The 24,363-nt window shown below is 39.9% G+C and overlaps 2 protein-coding genes across 3 annotated transcripts; one reads left to right on the plus strand and one right to left on the minus strand.

The window, feature by feature from the left end:
- Positions 1-6,983: 6,983 nt before the first annotated feature.
- zic1 (zic family member 1 (odd-paired homolog, Drosophila)) lies at positions 6,984-10,304 on the minus strand. The gene is made up of 3 exons (XM_079259711.1): positions 9,080-10,304; positions 8,445-8,608; positions 6,984-8,081 (listed from the first exon to the last, which is right to left on the minus strand). Exons 1-3 carry the CDS (start codon positions 10,038-10,040, stop codon positions 7,884-7,886), a joined length of 1,323 nt encoding a protein of 440 aa, XP_079115837.1. The 5' UTR covers positions 10,041-10,304; the 3' UTR covers positions 6,984-7,883.
- Positions 10,305-13,901: 3,597 nt separating this feature from the next.
- On the plus strand, positions 13,902-18,656 carry zic4 (zic family member 4). Of its 2 annotated transcripts, XM_079260209.1 has the most exons (3): positions 13,902-14,482; positions 14,591-15,229; positions 17,461-18,656. In XM_079260209.1, the coding sequence occupies exons 1-3, from the start codon at positions 14,056-14,058 to the stop codon at positions 17,898-17,900; spliced, it is 1,506 nt and encodes a 501-aa protein (XP_079116335.1). In that variant the 5' UTR covers positions 13,902-14,055; the 3' UTR covers positions 17,901-18,656. The 2 variants fall into 2 exon arrangements, with proteins under 2 accessions (XP_079116335.1, XP_079116334.1); XM_079260208.1 differs by having other exon boundaries at positions 13,902-15,229.
- The last annotated feature ends 5,707 nt before the right edge of the window (positions 18,657-24,363 follow it).

Below are 24,363 nucleotides of genomic sequence, written 5' to 3' on the forward strand. Positions count from 1 at the left end.
GAATCTGCAGGCATAAAATCAGGTTATTCTCTATCTTTTTTTTTTGTAATCCTTCACCCAACACTCCAGCCTATGTAGGCAAAAAAAATGATGCAGCTCAGATTCTACAAATGTATTTTTCTTTTTTTTTCTACAAAATACACATATTAAAAAAATTGCTGGCATTTAATAGTAAATATTGTGATTCATTTTTCTCATCAGAGTAAGGATATTGGCCAGAATTGTGGTATAATTTCCAACGCAGGTGGAAACACCAATTAGTGATTAATTGGAGGGGGAGGGGAAATCATAAACAGCAAACACCTGGACCAAGCAGATTTGGGCCAATTGTTATCAATCAAGCTGTGAATGAACAATGAGCGTTTGGAAGAAACGGAACACACTCACCTTGTAATCCTTAAAATGTGCAAATGTTTTATTTAAAAAACATTACAGGAAAGGTAAAATCACAGTTGAATCGTTTGTCACTTGCTAGAAAAGATGAATTACTTATGTTTCCCAAAAAACTCATACATGGAGTTCTGAGCTAACGTCTAAAAACAATTTCAAACCTCTAGATGTATTTATGATTGTCACAGAGGTGCTCCCTCACCATTTCCTCACATCCCCGTCAAAGGAGCACAGAGGTCACCGCAGCTTCCAGGAGCAAAATGACACTGTTACATCACAGATTTTCATCTATTCTCGCCCAAACCGCACTGTATCACACAGTTATCTGTAACATCAAAGAACATCAGAGGCAAAGACATGAAATTGAGCCATGATATACTTACTGAAGCCAGCTGCTGCACACAGGTCAGGCCATGTGTTGTACATCGGGGGCTTGTTGAGAAGGATTTGGTACATCTTACTTAGCTGATCATAATTTGCCAACCTCCATCACACAAGACATTTTTTATTGCTATTGCTCTCATGTATGAAACCAAGTCGCCTTAAGCCAGGAGTCTTTATATGTATTTACAGCCAATCATGTCTTGATAATGTGTTGCATGTTGCTACATTTTGCTACATGCCACCGCTCTCAATGATACTGCGGACCCCTAAATCCATCCTTTGACAGCATTATAGCTAATATCCTGCCTGCTTGGGATGATATGTACACTTGGTGCAGACTCATACAAACACTCCCACACAGACAGACATATTCAGCTTCCAAGTCTTTCCTGGCTCCCGTCACCACCCGAGTTGCATTTCCACCTGTGTCCCGCTGATGCAGCTGGTGAAAAATGCTCCATGCCAAGTGCAATGTTATGATGATACCTTACATTCCACATTTTGTTTGCCAGTTTTTGTAGTTTTAATCACTCTCGATCTATGATGCTGGTGTAATTATAAATGAATGCGCTGCAGAGAGGTGGAATATGATTTAAGTGTTGCATCAGTCAGTGCCTGTCACCCGGATGCTGTTGATGTACTGTTAAGCTGTGTGATACTGTTGAGCTGTTGTGATACTGCAGATAAGATGTCAGAAAGACTGTAAGGTCAGTAAAAAACGTGGAATGAAAATATGTTTCTAGCTGCCTGCATGCTTCCAGATAGTCGTAACATTTTACCACAGGGATGAGGGTTTTGGCTTGACGACACGATTCCATGCAATTCTGAACAAGCTTGAGGTCAGAAAAGCTTGAACAGCAATGAATGGAAAATGTCCAAATATATCCATGACAAATGCATTTACAGCTGCAGTGTGCAGTGCTCTCTAATGATGGATCTATTATCAGAATTAAGCTGAACAATAGTGAAGCAAAAACAATAACAAAGCCCGAAATGTTTTCAGGGGGGGACAAAAGGGTGTCGATATCAGCACAGCTTTTAGAATAGCTGCATTTAGCAACCAGGGGAGTTATGACTCCAGTTTGTTTCACTGCACACGTTTTCCTTCTGGAATGATTTACTCACAAGGGAGGAAGAAAATGAAATCCATTTTTATTTAAAGTATCTGTACTGAAAACATGAGGAAAGCAAAACAACTTTTATTTATTGCTCTTTGTCTTTCAAAAATATTTGGAGGGTTTGGTCTGCAGCCCAACAGGAAAAAGACAAAAAAAAGAAAGAAAAGAAGACATGCAACCCAAAGATTAAGTGGTTATGCAGAAGATAGTTTGATTGTTTGGTTTGCTGGTCTGGTACAGTGTTAATGTGTAAAAAAAAAAACACAGCTTGATGTTTAAATCTCCAACCTTGGACTAGGTTTGGCTGTTTGTGGAATTCAAGATTGTTATTGTTGTGCTTTTTGTGAAATTACTGTTGCCATTTGTGTCTGCAACTTTATTTTTCTGCTTTGTTGACACTTTGAAAACTCATATTGTATTTAATCACAGATTAGAAAATAAGTTATGAAACTGATTAAAATATGCATGTTTTTTTGTTTTGTTTTGTTTTTTTTTTACTGGCAGCAGGCTTCTAATGATGTCCAAATAATGGGGAATAATTCTGATGTGCAATTTGTTTACAGTAAAACATGCCACATGGCAGACCTAAAGAACAATAAAGAATAGGCTTTTTGGACTCATTGTTAAAGTTTGAGCAAACATAAGAGGATGCAACAAGATAAAAGCTAAACAGTTCATATCAGCCTCCCAGCAACCAAATAAAAAAAAAAAAAATTAGTTTATGTTTTTCTCCCAGCCACCTTCACTTTGACAAAAACATCATGGTTCAGTGGAAATCTGTCCCTGATTATCTTTTCCTGGTCAACACCATTGCGAAATAAAGAGTCCCTTTCAGAATCGTCATATTAACAGATGTCGACAAGCTGCTTTGTAAGCGAGAAGACCTCTCTATTGAACAGTGCATTAATACACCATATGTATTACTCCGTTTTTCAAATCATTTTTGTCTTTTTCCCCTTGTTTTGTAATGATGAATACATTAAAATGCTCTAATTTGATCTCAACAGACATCAAAAGGCAAGAATGAAAGCTGCCATCGGGTCTTATAATAGGAAACACTGTTTATTTCATGTTTGTTAGCACGTGAGTTAAATCTTTGCATGTTTTTAATTAACAGAAACACGAGGCATACTGTGAATACAGCTGATTTACAAAGACAAACTCATAAGAACTGACTGTTTTTTTTCAGACTATTTTTTACATGTGAGTGCAAATGAGATAACAGGGTTCAGAAACCGGAAGTTTATGTCCTGTCAGTTGTGTTTCCTGGTTTTATTAGTCATTAAGAACAACGCAGTGACGAATCAGTTATAGGTTATGGTGAGCACGTGTAAGTCAAACGTTTTTTGTGAGGCATGAACAGGTATGAGGGTGTTTGTTCTTCCGGGAGGGTCGAAGTGTGCTGCAGTCCCACCCTGCCGCGGAGCGCTAATTGGAGTGGCCTCATTTAGCAACACGTCAAAAAAAAAAAAAAAAAGGTGGACGCCACAACACCGTGTCAGCGCCTCCACAAATCTCCTGCACGGCCTCAACTTAATAGCATGTCAGACATCACAACTGATGCGATGGGGGTCACCGTGTGCCTATGTTTCACTATAACGAACCTTCTGCAACTCAAGCACCGGCGCTGCGGTGGCAAAGCGGAGATTAATGTCCCAATCAGTTATGTGGTTAGATAAAATTAAAAAAAATAAAAAAATAAAAAATAAAATGAAAGGACAGCGAAGTGCACGAGGTGCACGATTCTCTTGAAAACCTCAAAATACGCAAAATAGAAGTTCTTTAAAAAAACAAAAAAACAAAAAAAAAAAACAACAGTGACCATTTTCTCTTGCCATTCGTTTTTCAATATATTTTCCATATCTTTCCAAATATAGATTAATTTTGTTTCCAAAATGCAAAGTCACCAGAATTTGGCCTCCAAAGATAAGTATCCTATACAGCTGCGGTTTAGAGAAAGTTTCAGTAACTAGCTGTAAAAAGGCACAAAAGTCAAAGTTTGCTCTAGAACAAATCTGAACTCAATAAGCTGGTATTTAAAAATTAAACAATCTCCTGTTGGAAACATCTGGCGTCAAACTTTTCTATATTTCAATTTTTTCTAATCAAATAAAAATGTTCATAAACGTGGCTCTTTATTTTGCATGCATCTAAAGCCAGGAATAATGCTAAAATGCAGAAGTCGCACTTTAAAACGTCAAAAGAACAAAATAACCGAGTGGAACAATGCATGTCTGGTCAGTTACCATGCATAATAGTTATAAACTATTGCCTGTAAGTTCCACCTCTGGATTATTGTTGTAAGCAAACGTAGATGTTCACAGTGGGGTGGATTTATACCTATACCCAAACTCTGGCAGTGAAATCGTTTTATAGCTGCAAAATAGGACAGTTTCTTTGAGGCGTTTCGGAAATGTCTGCACGCCAATAAAGTAAAGTGGCCTTGACTTGAATTTGACCTTTTCTGTAGAAGATCTGATCAAGCTGAGCAGATGGGGGCTGTAGGGTGGCTGTTTGTTGTTATTTCATGACTTGCAACTTGTGGCGTTTCCCTTTCGAGCTTTTATTTAAAAACTCCAGCATAGTTAAAAACATCAAAACAGATATAACACGACTCTCTCTGCCGGAGACCTAATAGTTAAACCACAAGTGCAAATGTTTAACTTATCGATTTAGTTCTCAATGAGTGACGGCAGCTGGGCATGCAGATCAGAGTGCTGGCAAAAGCACGGGCACCTCATCTATCAAGGAGCTCGGATTATAGTCTGGGTTCCACGTGTCAGTGTGTGCAAAGGTGCTGAAAAGAGTTGCTTTAAAAGATGAATTTATCTGCACGTTCATATGAAGCATTTAATCTGTTTAGATCAAAACAGAACCCACACTAAATGCACCCACAGCTGTCCGAGGAACAAATCTCTTTTTTTTTTTTTTTTTTTAAACATTCCATTGTGGCCCACTTCCATGCAGCGGATGTTGTTTGTTGTCAAACAGACAAATTGAGACTTTTAAACTTGTGAGAAGAAAGTAGGAGCCACCATTCTGTCTGAGATTTGATGCACGGATAAGCTGCAGAATGTCTACCTTGGTAACATAAACGTCAGGCTCGGTTTACTGGCCACAAGTGCTCGTATAAATATTCATGATGCCTGCGCTTCCTATCCCTACACACACACACACACACACTCACACACACGTCTGAGCCGCTGTCATTTCTAGACTTGAGCGTAAATACATTTCAAGTGGATGTTTTTCCTGCGCTCCTATTTGATCTGAAGTCGCTGGCATCGACGTATAGCTGCAGCCTGTCGTCAACACATGTTTTTTACGAGCATTTTAGTTTCTCCACACAGTGTAGGTTCAGTGGAAGGTAATACGACAGAGCCATAAAGTAGAAATTAAACGGCATAGTTGAGGTCCATGCTCTGCATTCATTCGCATTGGCACCGCTGAAGGAGCAGCGGCTGCTTGTTTCTTTGCTTCTCTACTCAGTTAAACACACACACGCACGCACACACACACACACGCACGCACACACACACACACATACACACGCACATCCAGAATAAAAACCATGATGAGGCAAATGAGCATGAATCCAAACAAACTCCTTGATATAGTCAAGAAACGTATTTTCCATCCATATGAGAATCTTAGAAGAAAATATAAAAACACGATGTTACAGTCAATGATTTTTTTTTCTTGAGTTGAATTTAAATAATAAATATTTTGGGAAGATTTTAGTTCTTATCTCCGCATCTGCCAAATTAGCTTTCCATTTAAACTAAATGTGTGTGGTGCACGAGCTACACACCAGCTGGTCTTAACACATCTACTTTAATATATCTATATTTCAGTAAACGTTTTATTTTTCCTGCAAAGCTCTGAAGTGACTTTCCTCAAACGAATTCGCGCGGCGTGGAGAGCATCAATGGAAGCATCTGTACATGGACCAGATAGATAGTGTTAAATAGAGTCGAAAAAGTCATTTTATTACCATCCTTCATTTATCTCTGCATTTAATAGTCCGTGAAAAGAAAATATGAATACATTTCAATACATTTCTAACAAATCATCTAAGATGGTGGGCTCGTTTTTTTCTTGCTTTCCTTCTTATTTTTTCTCGCTTTATTTTTTTTTTTTGTTTTGTTTTACTTTTTCAAGGAACGCACGCGAGATATGCGCGCGCACGCATCCATAGCAATGTGCAGGTCGGTGTTTTTAAGGTTAAAATTTCCTATTCAGGGTTATTATTTTTTTTAATTTAATTTTTTTTTTTTTTTTCGGTTTTTGACAAAGCTGCAGACTGACAGATCGTAGATCCGTGCACTCTGGCAGTGTTAACCATGATCAGTGGCGGCTGCTGATGTGATCTCTGCCTAATGGGGCGGTCAAGCAAGCTGCAGCCAGGAACAATGAAGGGGGCCACACTGACTCACTCACTCACAGCCTCTCCCTGAATCTGGGAAATCCGGCGAAACGCGCAGGAAAGGAAAATAAATTAGATTTGAAAATTAGATTCCCGAACAATTAAGTAACGCAAAATAGCTTACTTGGGTTTATACACTGAGGAACAACCTCCGTGATTAATCGATTTAATTTGCACATTACTGGAGGGCAAAGTGTTGGATGTTAATTTTGGATAAACAGAAGATGCAGAAAGAAAGAGGGGTGTGTGTGTGTGTGTGTGTTGGGGGTGGGGGGTGAATTTACTAGTTATTATCGAGTGTCAGGAAAGTTGTAACTGTGTTGTTTAAAACACGGTAATTTCAAACGAGTTGATGCCTCACACACAAACACTGATGGACACGTGCAAAATGCATGAACACACACACACACACACATAACTAGTGTAAAGTGGTGAACGTATTCACACAACTAAACGTGAAACAACTCCGCATTAAATGGATTAGTAAGGCTGGGGCAAGGTTTGTTTTCGTCTGCAGCGGATGGATATTTTCATGCCTCCAACATAAAAAAAGAATCAATTAGTTTCACACAGAACTCATGTTGAGATCAACCCATACACTGCTGAAGCCAATAACCTCCAACGCATTCCATTATTGTATTTTTTAATCCTTTAATATAGTACGAAATGTATCCAAACATTTTTTTTGTAAACTAAATTTTACATACGAGCGCATTTCTCCATAAATACCGATCATTTCTAACATGTTACCGGTCCTTTACATGCGGATAAATATGGAAAATTGAGCTACTTACATGTAATAATACTTCCTTTCAGACAAAGCAATTGACAAAGATTTTATATTTATCACGTACATAAACAGATTGACACGGAATTTCAGGCTTTCACTACACGATTTATCGACATGACATTAAATAACAACAATGATACTGTGCTACTCAAACTGGACCTTGGACGAAAATGTTGCACTGGATAGGCTACAAAAGCACATTAATACTAAGAGTCGGTTAGGTCGACGTGTAGACTGTAGTAATACTGAATAATTCACATTTGGTACACAACTATAACATTCTTTTCAATGAAGTCGCAATATTCTTAAAACCATCTCATTTCTCCATATATCTAGGGACCACATTTTCACAAATTCCCTTAAACTGTGATAGAACTATTTACACATTAAAATATTACATTTTTTCCCCAACTTGGTGAAATTCGTATGTACAAAAATTTTAGGCCTCTCCCCCGCAGATAGCATGCTTTTTGAGATCTCTTTTTGTGCAGTCTCTCAGTAAAAATAAAGACTCAAAGAAATACTGAAAGGAGGGGGGGGGGGGGGGGGGGGGTAACATGGTGGCTGTCCGTGCCTCCTTTTGTCCATGCATTCTCTTTCACTGACATCAGACAGCTTTAACTGATCGTTTGGGCTTCCCGTGTTTTCTCAGTCCATGTTGCACTGGCTGACTTTAGAAAAGTCCAAGCAGTTCTTTTTCTTTTTCTTTTTATTTAAAATTCTGCAGTCTTTTTTTTTTTTCCTCTTTATCTTTTTTTTTTCCTTTCAAAAGTATTTACACGTACCATTCATTGAAATTTGACGACAGCGTGCTGTGGCTGGTTGTGTGATGTACTGCTGAGGCTGCTGGTGATATGGAGCTGCTGTTCTGGTTTTCTGTGGACGGTGATACGATGGTGGGAGGTGTGGAGGACTCGTACCCTGAACTGGCCGCTGGAGACGGCTGCGATCCCGGATTGGTGGATTCGTGAACCTTCAGTATTGAGAAACAGAACAAAGCAAGAGATAAAATAAAAGGTTCTATTGAATTATGTGTGTGTTTTGTGTTAACATGGAATAAGACAAGAATTTGCTAAAAAATAAATCCAGTTAAAACCTTAAATCTATCTACGTTTGCAACATTCAAAACCAAAGCAAATCCAAAAACACAGTTATTCGCATTAAGATAAGAAAAGTTTGTTTAAATAAACTTTTCCCACTTCTGTTAAAAAGAAAAAAAAAACCAATACAAACATTTGTGTTTTTATTTCCATTTCCTGTCAGACCCAATAGTAACAAAATCCTCTTTAAACTGCAGTAAATAAATAGATGCTTTCAAAAAACCAAAAAGATTTACCTTCATGTGTTTTCGGAGGGAGCTGGGATGTGTGTATGACTTGTCGCACATTTTGCAGAGATAGGGCTTGTCCGACGTGTGGACGTGCATGTGTTTCTTGCGGTCGCTGCTGTTTGCAAATCGCCTGTCGCAGCCATCAAACTCACACTTAAAAGGCTTCTCACCTTTAAAAAAAAAAAAAAGGAAAGGAATAAATAATTGATCAACATTTTTCTGCAGGCTATAAATACAGTTAATTCAATTTCACATTTTTCAACGTGTAAATAAATTATTTAGCAGGAAAAAAACAGGTGGCTTAAAATACTTTTTTTGTTTTTAAATCCTCTTTAATCTGCATAATTTAATTACATCTTTATAGCCTTTTATTAAGGCTGTAAATTAACCCACTTCAGTTATCTAAATCTTAATGCCAATTAAAAATAGAATGAAAAGAAAAGAAATGAGAACTTTTCAACTAAAATACCAAACCTTTGAAATATTTTCTGTCGACAACTGCACTGCATCACATGTCAGTGAGGAGAGTCCAGCTGCCTACTGTAGTAAATAACCACCCGGATCGCATGCATGTTTTGGATGAGATATTGTCAACATTGGTTTGGCAGTAAAAAGCAGTCAGTCAAAGGGGGAACTCTTACCAGTGTGAGTCCTTTTGTGAATTTTTAGATTTTCCGATCGAGCAAACACTTTGCCACAGCCAGGAAACGGACACGGAAAGGGTTTTTCTCCGGTGTGTACCCTGATATGATTTACAAGTTTGTATTTGGCTTTGAATGGCTTCCCTTCTCTGGTGCAGTCCTCCCAGAAGCAAATGTGGTTGGTCTGCTCTGGTCCCCCCACATGCTCCACCGTCAGATGGGTCACAAGCTCGTGCATCGTGCTAAAAGTTTTGTTGCACGACTTTTTGGGATTTGACAGCTGCTCCGGCTCGATCCACTTGCAGATGAGCTCTTGTTTGATCGGCTGCCTCATGTATCGGAAGAAGGCCCCTGCTCCGTGGTGTGCGGCCATATTCATGTTCATGGGGCCGTAGCCGTGCAGCTGAGTCGACGCATAGTGGTCGGATCTGGGGCTCGTTACGTGGCCGTACTGATCGGCCCTGCCGTACATGTCCCCCGAGAAACCCAGCCGCATCTGGCTGTTGACCACGTTGGAAGACGCGTGGCTCGCTGCCTGCTCGTGGAGCCCCGGGAAGAGCAGGTGTCCCGCTGCATCTGAGTGTCCATGTGGCCCTGCGAAACTTCCGGAGGCAAACAGACTGTGTTGTGCCCCGGCGGCATCCCCGAAACCCCGATTTCTGAAGAGAAAGTCCCTGGTGGAGTTGAAAGCAGCCGTGGAGTATGAACCAACGTGGGTTGGGTGATGATGGTGTCCCAAGGCGGCTGCTGCGTAGCCGGGCGCCTGAGAGGAAAACGCTGTCTGTCCAGAGCCAATATCGTGGGAGCTGTGGTTTATTTTAAAGGCGCCCATTCCATCCGCGAACGGGTTTATCCCCAGCGCCACTTCTCTCTCCGTGACTTCGCCTGTTGAGTGATGCCGAGAGGAGCCGAAAGTAGTGACTCCTATGGTGGGATACTGCGGTCCTGCGTCCAAGAGCATCTTCAGTCTGGACTCGTCGAGACGACTGAGAGCAGAAATCAAAAAACCACGCGCAGATATTCTTCCACCCCCTCACTGCAGCTATCACCTGGACCTCACTGGACTGAGCAAACTCGAATCCAATGATTTTCTGTTTACTTTTTTTTTTTTTTTTTTTTACGACACAAGGAATTCCCTTACACCGCTCATCCGATGCACGCGCAAAAATCATGTATAGCCTACATGCAATATTGTCTTTTGCGGTTTATCTTCCTGGGGCGCAACTTTCACCTCTTCAGTCAGGCAGTGAGCTCTAGACTGATAGTCGCAATCATTCCTGCAGATAAATGAATTGAAAAGACAACACAGTCCAGCCCTGATGAATGGGAGAGGAAGGGGCAGTCACGTGGCGCCACAGCTGCTCGTTCATTGGTGGAGTTCCTTCTCCCCCAATAACATGCACTCACCAAATAACAATCCACGGTTCGGGGCCCACACTTCTATTGGCCTCTTTGCATCATCAATCCCAGATATTCTGAGATTGCTGACTGTGGATTTGGTTAAAAGGCAAAACAAAAAGTTCAAACATAGAAAACATGACTTGTACGTGAAGGAAGCAGAAAGTCAAAACAAGATTTGAAGCTACATTTAGCAGACTTTATAAACATGAAGCGCTTGACCGTGTAGGGGTTTGTTAGATTAATTGGCATTTTATTGATTGGCAAAACATTCGCTTTGGGCTAATTAACACTCTCATTAAATACTTTGACCTTTTGAGTTGTATATCAACATGAGATTTGTGAATGTTCATGTCACTATGCTGATTTATGGCACGTGGGATAACTTGCATTATCCAGTAATAATGTTTTCACATGAACTGTTGTAATCCCTCCTATCTAGCCATAGGTATGTGAAAACCTTTGTGATTTCCTCGAAATCCCGCGGGAAGCCCTGTGGCTTGATGCAAACTATGGCCACTGTCATTACTCTCTCCAGAGAGCTGTCATAATCGAACTACCCCTTTCTCCTCAAATGGAATCCACATGCAGTTTTTGTTTTCTGCCTCTCGCGCGATCTCTGCTTTGCAAACCTCACTGGTGCAACATCTGTGCTTTAGATTTTTTTACGCCACGCTCACCATCAACCCACGTACTTAAAGCTGGCATAGAATGCACAGGCTTGTGTTTGACTTGGCTATACCACAATTCCTAATGTGTCTATCACGGTTTTGGCTACTCATACTTTTGCAACTTACTCTTTCTTTGCAGGTCAGTGATGCGTGGTCTGTGCGTAAAACGTTGTGGGTTGTAGAAGTTATCAAGTGGGATTTGCGGCGCTCTCTGCAGGAACCTCCGGCTGCTAGAGTTCAAAGCCACACGCACAGACGTGCCATGCGAACCATTAAAATATCTTCTTGGCTACTAGTTTCCACCCTGCATTCTCCAAGTCAGTCTTAGGAGACCAAGGAAAGAAGGAAAGTTTGGTTGTTCTCAACTTAACAGCTTGACCCGCCTTTTAGGTATTCCACTATTGTGCTTTGCAAAGTTTGGAGGAATCTCTCATCAGGTGGACAACGGTAAGAACAGCATGTTACTGGAACATGGAGTCAGACCCCGAGGTCATGATCTCACACGAGCAACAAGGGAAGCTAAATTGAAAATCTTTCACCAAGAAAGGAGGAATTACATAAAACTTTGGCAACACATGCAAAATGCTTTAAAAGAGCATATTTAATTATAAGGCACAAAAGATACAGCCTGATTAAAATGCCAATAACAGATCCAAAATGCGGAGAATTTAAGTGTTACCAGAAGCTGTTTTTAGGAGGAATTGTAAAAGCACCGAGGCCAAAGCAGCAAAAGGGACGTTTTATGAGACGTTGCTGCATTGTTCAGCGTTTTTCTTTATGATTCTACACAACTCCCCTGCTTGCATGTCTGAGTGAGTGAGTGCATGTGCAACTTGGACCAGAAATAGCTCTTTGGAGTTTTGCATTACGCTGGTGCTCTGGTACATGTGAATGTTGCAGCTATGAGGCTGTGAAGCCATGCGTAAAGGCCTTTTAATAAACATCTTTGGGATCCGTCACGTCTCCAAATATTGACTTAGATTCTAACGTGCTGGATAGACGCTGTCAACGAAGGTCATGACAAGTCAATTGACAGAAAACACTTAGAGTAATATAGTTGTATCTTATATTTTTAATTTGGAAATGTTAGCCCAATGATGACAGATTATATTAATAGTTTCAGCTACTTGATTTAACATACAAATAGAACAAAACACAAGTTCTATTTACATTTAGTGCTAATTGATGCTGTTAAGTCAAAGACAAGAAGTGAGAACAAACTCAGATAGGATAGGATGGAAGACATTTTTGCTGTGATCTTGACACTTTGATTCATAGCTAAGAAAGACAGACAACACTTCATAAACATTCAACATCACAGTTATTCTTAACAGAACTTTTAAAAGAGCTAAAGCTTAGTAAATAATCTGTAAATCTGTTACTGAAACTTTGAGTCCAAATACATTTAAACCATATTAATTTCAAGACATGTTTGCAGAGAAACAGATAAAAGTAAGGAGACTTAAAAAATATACCAAATTCTACTTAGAATATATATATATATATATATATATATATATATATATATATATATATATATATATATATATATATATATATATATATATATATATATACATATATATATATATATATATATATATATATAAAACATCAACATTTATGCATAAACATTTCTGCAGGGGAAAAAAAATCTACCACAATGAGGATTAAAATGCATATTTAAGAATCTTATTTCATCACTTTGTATTTTAAAAGCTCCCAATTAAATGAACCAGTTCGGCAGATTAAAATTACAAACACATGTATGTAAGCATAAGCACCAGTTGCTTCAGTTTATATAAATATTTCTGCATTTAGTTTCACTCGAAAAAAAATCTTTGACAGGCATTAAACCAGAAAATAAAGATTGAAACAGAGATCATAAACATATATAGACTTCGGTTACCGATACTTACAGTCGCCTACACTGGTTTAATGTCGAACTTAAGTCTGCAGCGGCACCACCTCCTATGACCCTCATCCGCTGCCGTCCTGGGTCTAAAGCAGAATTACCCTGGATCATAACAACAGGTTCCGTCCAGTGATTTTTTTTCTCTTCGGTACAATGGCCGCGGCTCTCCCTCTTCACTCATCCGACACACACACACACACACACACACACACGCGGATTGGAAACACCAAGTTAACTTTCCGATTCGCGCTGAAGGGCAAACTGCTCCATATGTAAATATGAAAATAAATTTTAATGCTACGTGCTCCGGACTATTTTAAACTCCCACGCGGAGTTTTCATTTGCACATTTTTTTTAAACGGCTTTCAGTGTTCTTTCACATGAGTGAAGTTGTGCTGCATGCGTCGCAATGCAAAATTAAGATATCACTGCATTATTTATGATCCTCACAACTTTTATAGAGGCGATATGCGTACTGTTCCGCGGCACAGTGTTTTGTAATCACACAAAGTGCGGCGATTGCTGTTTCATTTCTGCGCAGCTTTTCTTTGCTCCTATAAAAGAAAAGACGGCTGTTCATATGGATCAACTTTTTAAGGACTTTTATTCTACAATAACCTTTTGCATAACAACTATTTTTCTCAAGCGTTGCCTCAGGCACTGGGCATGCGCACTGGCCGCTTGCTGTCACTAAGACATTTTTCATCACGGTGGAAAGTGTCACTGGTGACGTCAATCACGGAGCTCTGACCAATTAGAGCGCAGGGTGATTGTTTAGCTCCACGGGCTGCAGCGCCTACCATGAATCTCTATTCAGTATCAAAGCGTCCTGCTGCTGCCTCTCAACCGAATGGGATTCCATGTTGTCTGCAGATAGACTTAACTTTATGAAGTTTTTTTTCTTCTTCTTTATTTTTCATTGCGATTAAAATATATTTGTCATCATCATTATTATTTTGCCTGCTGTCAAGTTATTCTAAAATTAGGAAGTAATGAGCGTGGATGCATTGGGAAGCCCCGTTATGGACCCTACGTTTTCCAAACGGAACACGGCGCTGAGATTAGTTGACTTGGCAGGGGCTCACCACCATCACCATCATCACCACCATACCCCTCAGAGCGTGACAGGCTTCCCGGGGTTCAGCAGCCATCCACACTCAATGGCTCACTCGCACCCTGGGGAGATTACTGCGGAACCCCGCCTGGGGCCGAGTCCATTCGGGCCAGAACACATGGGGCACTCCGCGGCCCTCAAAATCAGCCCAGCCCATCATTATCCCCACCACCATCACCACCACCACAATCATCATATGGCAGGCCACAGTGAAGTGGTCTCCAGTCAAACGGGAGCTTTTGGCCCGGTTCAGGCGACATCGGTGCCCTATTCTATGTCTCACACGGCCCAGGCTCTATCCGCAGGTAGGGATTTTCTCATCCGGAGAGATCTGACAGCTCAAGCCATGCCCGTACTGACTGACCAGACTGCTGGTTCAGCCTCTCACCACGGAATGTTTGTCTCAACAACAGGTAGCTATCCCGGACACTATGGTCATCACCCTGACGCTGGGAACCATACCACCCTCTTCTCCGGACTTCATCACGAGCAGCCTTCTAGCGGATCACCGGGTGGCCAAGCACTGAATGGACAAATAAGGTTAGGACTACCTGGAGAAATGTATGTCAGGTCTGATCACTTGAGTCAAGTGGCAAGCTCCAGGGCTGATCCGTTCTCTGCCTCGCCTCTGCATGCGTACGGTGGTCTGAATCTGAACATGAATCTGAGCGCTAACCACCACCACCACCACCACCACCACGGAGCCGGCGCCTTTTTCCGCTACATGAGGCAGCCAATAAAGCAAGAGCTGATCTGCAAGTGGCTGGAGCCGGAGCACTCGCCGAAGAAACTTTGCTCCAAAACTTACAGCACCATGCACGAACTCGTAACGCATGTGACAGTGGAGCACGTTGGAGGACCAGAGCAAGCGAACCACATATGCTTTTGGGAAGAGTGTCCGAGGGAAGGAAAGCCGTTTAAAGCCAAGTACAAACTTGTGAATCACATACGAGTGCACACCGGGGAGAAACCGTTTCCATGTCCGTTCCCTGGTTGTGGGAAGGTGTTTGCAAGATCAGAGAATCTAAAGATTCACAAAAGGACGCACACAGGTCAGTAGCGATTTATTTATATAATTGAATGCTGATGAAACTGTTGAAATTGTGCAATCATATCTAAAATATAATGATAAAGAGTCAAGATTCGAAGAGGTGTTTTTGTGCACAGTATCGACAGCAGGGTCATCTGAGAAATCAAATGTTTATAACAAGGCAGGCAACTCCAACTATTCGCGGGATAAAGTTGCACGATGTGATTAAATGGTTTAAATGTCACCTTAAAAGAAATTGGGTGTTTTTTTGTTTGTTTTTTTGTTGTTGTTTTTTTTTTTTTTTTTTTTTTTTTGCTTAAATATGTTTTTATTCCTTCTAGATTTTATTTAGATTTTATGTCTGACTTTAGCTCTTGACTGTACGCATTTGCATATACTCAAATTACCTATGGCAATCGATTGGTCTGCACGCTTGATGGCCAACTCCAGGACGCAACAACTCTTGGCCACCTGTTTGTTAGGAGTTGCATCAACGCTCACAAGTTTCACAAAGCTCGGGTTTGAGGATTATGGTACAGCTCACTCAGGCGTTTGACGGTCCAACCTCTTGTTTACACCACAGCACAAAGACTGAGGCCCACGTCATGTCTCTTCCAAGTAGTACACACACACCAAGCATGACTGGGCGGCTAAGTTGGAGAGGTGCATCTTCATGTTCCGTAACTGATATGATTAAGGGTTATTTAAATGGTTTTGCATCAACCAGTTTAAGCTATTTCAGTGTTGATTCTCTATTTTTTCATTGTCATTTATTTCTTATACTTTCAGAAAATCTCTTTGCTTTTAAGTTTTGCTTTTGCATTTGTAAAGGCATCCACAGTCCACAAAAGTTTGTTTAATTTAACCTTTATGCACTCAAAACTTTTTACCTGAGCAGAATTTCACGGCTGTGTATTGTTCTTGGGGAAGTCAGTTTTAGAGTGAGTGTTTGTAGCTTTTAGTCAAAGCAACAAGTTGACAAGTGCTCCCATCCCAAAGAAATAAAACAAACATTTCCCCGATGCAGCAATGTTGCCTACCTGCATGCTGTCCGATAGGGTAAAACTGAGGCTATCTTTGATTTAAAAGTTTAAAAAAAAAAAAAAAGAATGAAAACATAGTATGGTTCAATATGGCTGCCTGAATGTCAGAGCCTCTGACGTGCTGCAGATCTGGGAGGGAAAAAAGGCCTCAAACTGTCGAGTCAGACTTGTAAATTAATACAGTGACTGCATTCCTTTATTTTTTTTTTATCGGTGGCTGCATGGCGCTCCCCCTCTGTTCCATTTCTGCGCTGCCTATGTATTATTCATATCATTTGCTCACATTACCTAAGTACAAATCTGTTAAATTATTTCTGTGTGTTGACTCCCGAGGGGCCTGGTCTTTGGTATCATGTTTAAAACCTAACCGAAAGTGTGGTTATGACTGGGGCTGCCCCTGGGGTCTGTTCCTCGACGGTTTCTTGTACTACACTAATATCCTTGATTGGCTCTCTCAACCCAACAGCTGAAGGTCAAATTGATATTCAACCCGCAAGTGTAATTAGACAGAGGCAATTACGTATTCTCAAAAGCTTTAATCGGAGTAGAAAAATCAGCAGCGGATGATTTCCGTGTAATTTATTCAGATTGTCCTTTTCCACTCTTTCTCTCTCTCTCTTTGCCTTCACTGCCTTATAATAAGACAGAAACGCGTATTATTAAAACACAAAATTAAATTCACTTCATATTTGAAGGATTCAGATGTCAGTATTGGGAGGTGGGGGTGGCTGTTGCATTACTTTATCATTACTTTTATCATTAATCCTATCAGCTCGTTTTAAGCCCATGTTTATAGCTTGCCTATTGAGCAAGTATGAAACCAGCATCCTGGGGGGGGGGGGGGGGGTAGTGTAAAATGTCAGTGTTTACACTACACTGACATTCGTGGGCAGGTCAGTCAAAAAAGCAAACTTAAGACAGAACTTAAGACAGAACATAATAATAATAATAATAATAATAATAATAATAATAATAATAATAATAATAATAATAATAATAATAATAATGTAGCTATGTGCTTGAACTAGCAATAAAATTATATTGTTATTATATCGTTATTACATTGTAATAATTACAGTCCCCATGTTTCATATCCGGAGAGTGTATGCACAAATAAATGCACATATTAATAGACTGGTTTTATGTTTAAAATGTTTCATTTTATATATTCCTCTGATTTTTTAACTCCTCTCTTTCTGATTGCTGACAGGTGAGAAACCCTTTAAATGTGAATTTGACGGCTGCGACAGACGTTTCGCCAACAGCAGTGACCGGAAAAAGCACTCCCACGTCCACACCAGCGATAAACCCTACAACTGCAAAGTGAGAGGCTGTGATAAGTCCTACACACACCCCAGCTCTCTGAGGAAACACATGAAAGTGCACTGCAAGTCCCCTCCGCCCAGTTCGGGCTATGAGTCGTCGACCCCTTCCCTGGTGTCCCCTTCCTCAGACTTGGGCCGAGAGCCAGGAGGCTCCTCGGTGCTGTCAGAGCCGGTTGGAGCTTCCCAGCCTGCAAATTTAAGCGAATGGTACGTGTGCCACAGCTCAGGTGCCAGTGGCGCCCAAACACCCCCCAGCGGCCACTCCACACCTGACCACGCAGACGAAGCACCTTACAGAAACCCAGAACCGAGGGACGCGTTTTAACCCGGTAAAGTTCTGTGATGAAAAAAACTTGACTTTTGTGAAAACAAGAGAAGAAAGAATGACAAAAAGGAAGAAATGTTTGGCTTTGGATGCATATATCTTGTGAGGGCCTACTGGTCTCCTCCCTCTTTTTTTTTTTTAGTCATGTTTTGGATGAGCCACCAAACAGACATCCAGAGCCAGGAGACGCACTTAACCACGTTGCGGGGGGGAAAGATGTGCAAACTTTAAAAACAAAACAAAACAACAACAACAACAAAAAAAAAACAAAACAATAAAAAATAAAAACATGCTAACTTCCAGGCACAGAAAGAAAATATATAGTTTTTTCAAACCTCGGTGATCCAAAAGTATTGGCTCGATGCCTGTAACCCGCCCTGACTGGTCCACTTGTGGAGAGAATCGTGTAGTTCTGGTAGACACCGTGATTTCATTGTAGGCTAGGCGTGTTACTGTAAATCCAATTTGTAAATTCGAGTTTTGACTTCAATATGTTTTTATTTATTTTTTAATCTGATATTGCAAGATTTTGTATTATTGAACCAAAGTGCATGTTTCAATTCGAGCAAAAATTGTACATTTGTAAATTTTTGTAAGTTTCGATGTGTTGATGTCGATAGTTTTGTAATCTCTCTCAGAGCAGTTTTCTTACTGAAGACTGCATATCTTTGTACAAACATTTTATGTTTACATCGCTTTCCCCCTTCATCTGTGCAACAATTGAACTGTTTCATCAGCCTGCCGTATTTGGTTAAAAAAAACAACAACAGTGAAATCATAAATGTTTTTTATCACAGTGGGAATTTTGTGATTTATTTTTTTTTTGTATCGTTGTCGTTAATCTTTCTTTTATCTGAAATCGAGCGACACCCAAATTGCGTACCGAACTGCCTTGTAATTTGTGAGTATTTTGAATAAATCTTGAATGACAGAAGTGAAAACTCAAGCTATTGAAATCTATGGAACAGCAAAGCATTTTATTTTACACATTCAGGTTAATTTTTTTTTTTAATTTTATTTATTTATTTATTTATTTTTTACGTGTCTTATAGTCAGTCTGTTTAACTCAGGTAACGAAATTTCCACATCATCCTGGATAGAAACACCCATAAAACGAACAGGTATAAAGTATGCAACAGTCATATGTTGTTTTTATTTATTTATTTATATTTTTAAAATATTTTCTTCAGAGTTTTCTTTAATTTTTTTGCGTGGAGGGGGTGGAGGGTAGGGGTTAGTGGTGGTGGTGTGGGGTGGAGGGGGGGGGGGGGGGGGGGGGTCTACTTTGTGTTCCACTTGTGTTAAATGTTAAATCTTACTTACTCAGCTGAGTTGTGGTTTGATGCAGACGTGGGCAGTTTGATGAAAAGCTACAATATTCGGCTCCAGACTTCAAAGAGCATTTCGCACAAAGAACCATTTTTTTTTCACGACGGTGAATCCTCATGGTGAATTAAGATTTCTATAGCAATAGCCAAGTCAAACTCAAATGATATGGGGCCAAGTCCGAGGACTCAAAAGCTCACTCTAAAGAGTGTAATATTTGCTTCCCATGGGGTAGGAAACGGTAATCTATGTCCTTTATGCTGCAGACTGGAGCAGTATAAAGAAGAAAAATATATTCTTTTGCTTTGGGCCTACTTTACGACAATCAAAGGAGAAGCCGCTAAAGCGCAGTTGTCCCACATCATAATAGACTTGCTTTGGAAGAGGCCCAAGGTGCTCAATGGATAAATTCAACCAAAATCATATTTATAGTTTTTTCCCCCACTCCGAGATACTAAATAAAACTTACTTTTATTGATAATTATGTGTTTCACAAGAATTATATCAGCTCTAAACAATGTTTCCAGAATGATCCGTGGTCTAAACAGTATAATGAGAGTGAAAGTAGCCCCAGAAAGAGCAAAAAAAAAAAAAAAAAAAAAAAAAAAAAACAAACAAAAAAAAAACATGTAATGTATGAGGAGTTCTGCTTTGCTGGGAAAACTTTTGGCGCTGCACCTTTCAGTAAGACCTTGGCTGAAACTTGGGAGGGAAGAAATAGTGCAGCTACAGCTCAACTCGTTTATAGAGTTTGGTTAAGTTCATGACAGTTTGTTCTGTGGAAGAGGCCCAACTCAATGTTGAAACACACACACGTACACACACGCATACACAAACGCAAAGGAGGAGGATGATGCCTCTTTGGCACCAGCTCCTGTTCGTGCAAGGGGTAAAAAAAAAAGAAAGAAAGAAAGAAAGAAAGAAAAAAAAAAAAAAAAGACAGTTGGATCTCAATTGAAAGAAAGAGTCTTTGAAGTGGGAATTATATCAGAGGGATTCTTCTGGGTCGTCTGAACGACGTTGATGACACGGAAAACCTTTTGTCACCGATTTGTTGGGCTTCTCTCTACTGGGTCCCCCCAAGCTTTTAGTTCCAGTCGTCAAAATAGACAAGAGCTGAAAGAAAAGATGTGGAATATTTAAAAGGTTGTTTGATTAGAAAATAAGCGAAAAAGAGTAAAGTGATTCAGGAGGTCCATCTATCAACCTATGATTTAATCTGCGGGAAGAAAAATTGTTTCATTTTTTTTAAGAAGCCACACAGAGATGAAATCGTGCGCCAGCGCTGCAGAACTGTGCACTCTGCTAAAGATTACTGACCTTTACGCCTAATAATTTATGAACATGTATATAAAATCCATGTCCTCGGCCAGAAAACGAGTGGGGTGGAGGCTTAGTTTTCAGACAAAGACTTTGCATTGACTGTGATCTTTTATCTGTGCAGCGCAGATGTAAGAAGGCGATGATTGTTAACTTTTATCATAAAAACTCACATTCCCCACGAAAAATCTGGAACTACTGCTCTGGTTGGGTTTACTCCAAAAGCTAAATGGCAACCACTGATCTGACACCAGATTTAGGGTCAAGAATCGAGAACAGGTGTTAATGTGTGCTTGGGTGAGAGTGTAAGAGCCTTCACTTGAGCAACAACAGTGAACCAATGCCTGTCCACTAAGAAACAACTCAGGAAGTGCTTGGCAAAAAAAGAAAAAAAAAAAGAAAAAAAAAAGTGAATTTACAAGAAATACATAAGCGCAATAATCATACACAGAAAAACAAATAAACGAATAATAATAATCATAAAAAAATAATAATAATAAAAGTTTTTTTTTTTCTTTTTAAAGAGCCTGTCACCACAAATGTTGGATCGGAAGGCTCATTTAAGTGTGAAATATCATTTCTTTGTGAAATAATGGAGGCGGTAATCCGACTTCCGGAAACTGTCCAGCACTATTGAACAAAGCCTCTTTAATAGGGGGATTAGCAGTCTCACAGTACCCTCCTCCCCCACACGTCTCTCTCTCTCTCTTTCTCTCTCTCTCTCTCTCTCTCTCGCTCTCTCTCTCTCTGTCTGTCTCCCTCGCTCTCTCGTCTCTCCCTCTATCCTCCACCCCACGCTCCAGCCCAACCATCAGCACCTCAAACACGACCCAGGTCATAATTATCAGGGAAGAAGTGGCATGGCGTAGATGGAAAAAAAAGACACATAGACAGGTGCAGTCGACCCAGCAGAGACAAGATTTCTACTGTCAGACTGGTGTACTGAAACAACCTAAAGAAAAGATAACACGATTAATTATTTTCATGTCCTGATCAAATAGGCTCAAAATAAATTATAAATATAAACTGTAGAAAAAAAAACCCAAAAAACATTTCCCTTCTTTATTATAACCATCTGATAATTCTAATTACTCGTACAGAAGCATCCATCTCCACTGTATTTACTGGATTTTAATGTGTAGAAGTGAGGTCAAAAGGCAAACCATGTACCCTCACAAGTTAACTGTAACCATAAAGCTTGTCACGAATATTGAATTTTTTATTCTGATACCATCCAAGGTTGGTTTCCGAGGGGATTTGCGCGATCATATGGCTTTGATATATTGGCTACCACGAGCTTCCGTCATAAAGATTTATGACGGCTTTTAAAGCTAGATTAACTGTATTCCGCATATAAAAAAAAGGCGAGCAAGCACAGTTAAGGCAGGTTTAAGGCTACACCCCTGCGGTAGCTTTTGTAGCAGGGAAAATACATATAAGTCACAAAACCTAGACATAAAAAAAGGGAATCTATGCCAATGAATCCTTAGAACACCTCCCTTCCACATCTCCATCTTCAATCCTCTCACCAGGTTTTAAGATTGCAGTCCTCCCCAGATTTCAGGAAACTAAATTATTTCATACGCGGCCTCCATCCAATGAGACCCCCCCACATCAGCCCATAGGCCCGAACACGGATTTCTAACAACCTCCACATTTTATGGCAGAATGTGCCACATACTTCACACCTGCACTCTGAATAGCAGCTCCTTTTCAGTGTATGATACGCCTGTTGGCCTTGCTCTCAATGCAGCTGCATGAGGAAATCAGCGAGCCGCTTATTTGGTCTCTTTTGATGTGAAATCTCACATTTGATGTGCAAGTCTGAAGTAAATATTATCTAGTTTGAAGCTGTGATGACTTCGATTATTCCCGCAAGTGTACAGCCTCGAGTATGCACGAGAGTGTGTTGCTTGAACTGGCAAAGTGTCTAGCGATATTGCGTAAGATTGTTGTGGTGTATTCATAAGTTTCAGCGTGAAAAGTCAGAAAAATATGGAAAAGAAAAGAAACAAATATATAAATAGCTGCGAAGAGTGATCTGGTGCAGCAAATGACGGCCTTTCTGTTGCAGCTTTCAAACTGATTTCGTGGCTTAAAGTGTTTCTCTCTCTCTCTCGCTCTCTCTTTTTTTTTTAAAAAAAAAAAATCAAAATGTTTAGATAAAGAAAAATAAGTCTAAATATAAAAATATGAATAGTTCAATAGTTTCCAGTCTTATCAAACCTTTGGTTCATAAATAAAAGTCATGCATCGTGTGGCTGATTTACAATTTTGATAACTTACCCTTTTGACAAAGAAACGTGTTTGATCAAATCACAAAGTTACAACCCTAAATCGAAATTTATGTAACTCCTATGCCAGTTGGCATGAACCTCTGATCATATATGAAAAATGTTGATGGATTTTTGTTCATTTTTAGATTCAAAATGAAACGGAACATGACTCCTAAAATAATAAAATAGACATTGCAAGGCATCGCAGGCCCTACTTTATCAAGTTTCTCTGCTTAAAGATGCTCTGAGTAAAGCCTCTAAGAAGTTGCCAATCCTGCCGATATAGAAATAAAACACCACTCCCCCCGCCCCCTGTCTCTGCACTGGAAGTGCTTCACATACAAGGAAATGGACCGTCTCCCAAACCCTCCTACTGATTTAGCAAGAGCCATAATGGCAAAAGCGCACTCGTACACTTTATAGAAGAGACAGTATATCATCATATATCAAAATAACACAGAGTATTAGGGGATGCAAATTCAGCCAGCATTATGAATCATTGGTTTATCTGCACTATTTGACACGTCAGATGGGAAATATGATCCAAACAGACAAGCAAATGCTCAGTTTGAAGAGAGCCATAATGCATGTGATCACTCTACCAAGTATCGAAGACTTTGGGTCATTTCGCCATCTCCCGCAGGAAACACATTACGCCTCTCCTATTTACATACTCTTTAATATTTGTCAAACATTCATAAATTACACACTAATGAAATGTTCGACGGTCCTTGGAGATGAAGCTAATGAAGACATAGACTTTGGCTTTTGACACATTTTTGTTAGGTTTTAATACCATTCTGTCTATTACGCTCTATTAACTATTATTATACTTGTATCAGGCCACCGCTGACACGTTGTGACTTGGCGATCACCTGCTGTAGGAGGGCACGCCATGGGATAGAAATGACCTCCATCTATAACCCAAATAGCCCATAAAAATATTAAATGCTGGCCAGATTATTTCGACAGATTGTAAACTGCACCAGAATTCCATAAAACATGAAGAAAATATATATTGTTTTTAAAGAAAGTATTCTTTTTTGGTTGTTTTGAGCTAAAGCAATTTTCAAAATAAATTCTGTGTTTGCTTTAAGAAAAATAAGTACTCTCTATGCATGATTTATTGATATTATATTTTGCTGTGCACTCAGCTTTTGCAACCACTACAGCTTCAAGAACCACTTGGATAACTGGACCTGAGAATGCAGGAAGGGAAAACTGAAGAAGGGGAGGTGCAAAGAAGGAGGAGATATTAATTATGGAAAAGAGCTGCCATTGTAGATTATTTACTCATTCATTCGTTCAAATATATATGTGTGTGTGTATGTTTTTTTTTTCTCTCATCCAGAACTTCTGCTGTCTTTCACTGCAAACCTGCGCAGCTCAAAACGACACAGGAACTCTAAATCCTCTGGAAAGGAAAAAGAGAAAATAGGTTGAATGGGAGGTTTTTGTCACCACAACAATATAGATGGATCCTTGGAGACGTGTTTATTTGACGTGGACAATCCCCCGCGTGTCAAGGTTGTCATATTGTC

Source organism: Telmatherina bonti, assembly GCF_933228915.1.
Source record: "Telmatherina bonti genome assembly, chromosome: 20".
In the NCBI taxonomy this organism is placed as follows: Eukaryota; Metazoa; Chordata; class Actinopteri; order Atheriniformes; family Telmatherinidae; genus Telmatherina; species Telmatherina bonti.

What these genes read in the sequence shown, in the direction of transcription:
- zic1 (XM_079259711.1), bottom strand. Translation starts at nt 10,040, where the DNA reads ATGCTCTTGGACGCAGGACCGCAGTATCCCACCATAGGAGTCACTACT. An exon ending in TCACAAAAGGACTCACACTG is followed by an intron (nt 8,609 to 9,079) that starts GTAAGAGTTCCC and finishes TTTTTTTTAAAG; the next exon opens with GTGAGAAGCCTTTTAAGTGT. An exon ending in CCCTCCGAAAACACATGAAG is followed by an intron (nt 8,082 to 8,444) that starts GTAAATCTTTTT and finishes TCAATACTGAAG; the next exon opens with GTTCACGAATCCACCAATCC.
- zic4 (XM_079260208.1), top strand. Translation starts at nt 14,056, where the DNA reads ATGAGCGTGGATGCATTGGGAAGCCCCGTTATGGACCCTACGTTTTCC. An exon ending in TCACAAAAGGACGCACACAG is followed by an intron (nt 15,230 to 17,460) that starts GTCAGTAGCGAT and finishes GATTGCTGACAG; the next exon opens with GTGAGAAACCCTTTAAATGT.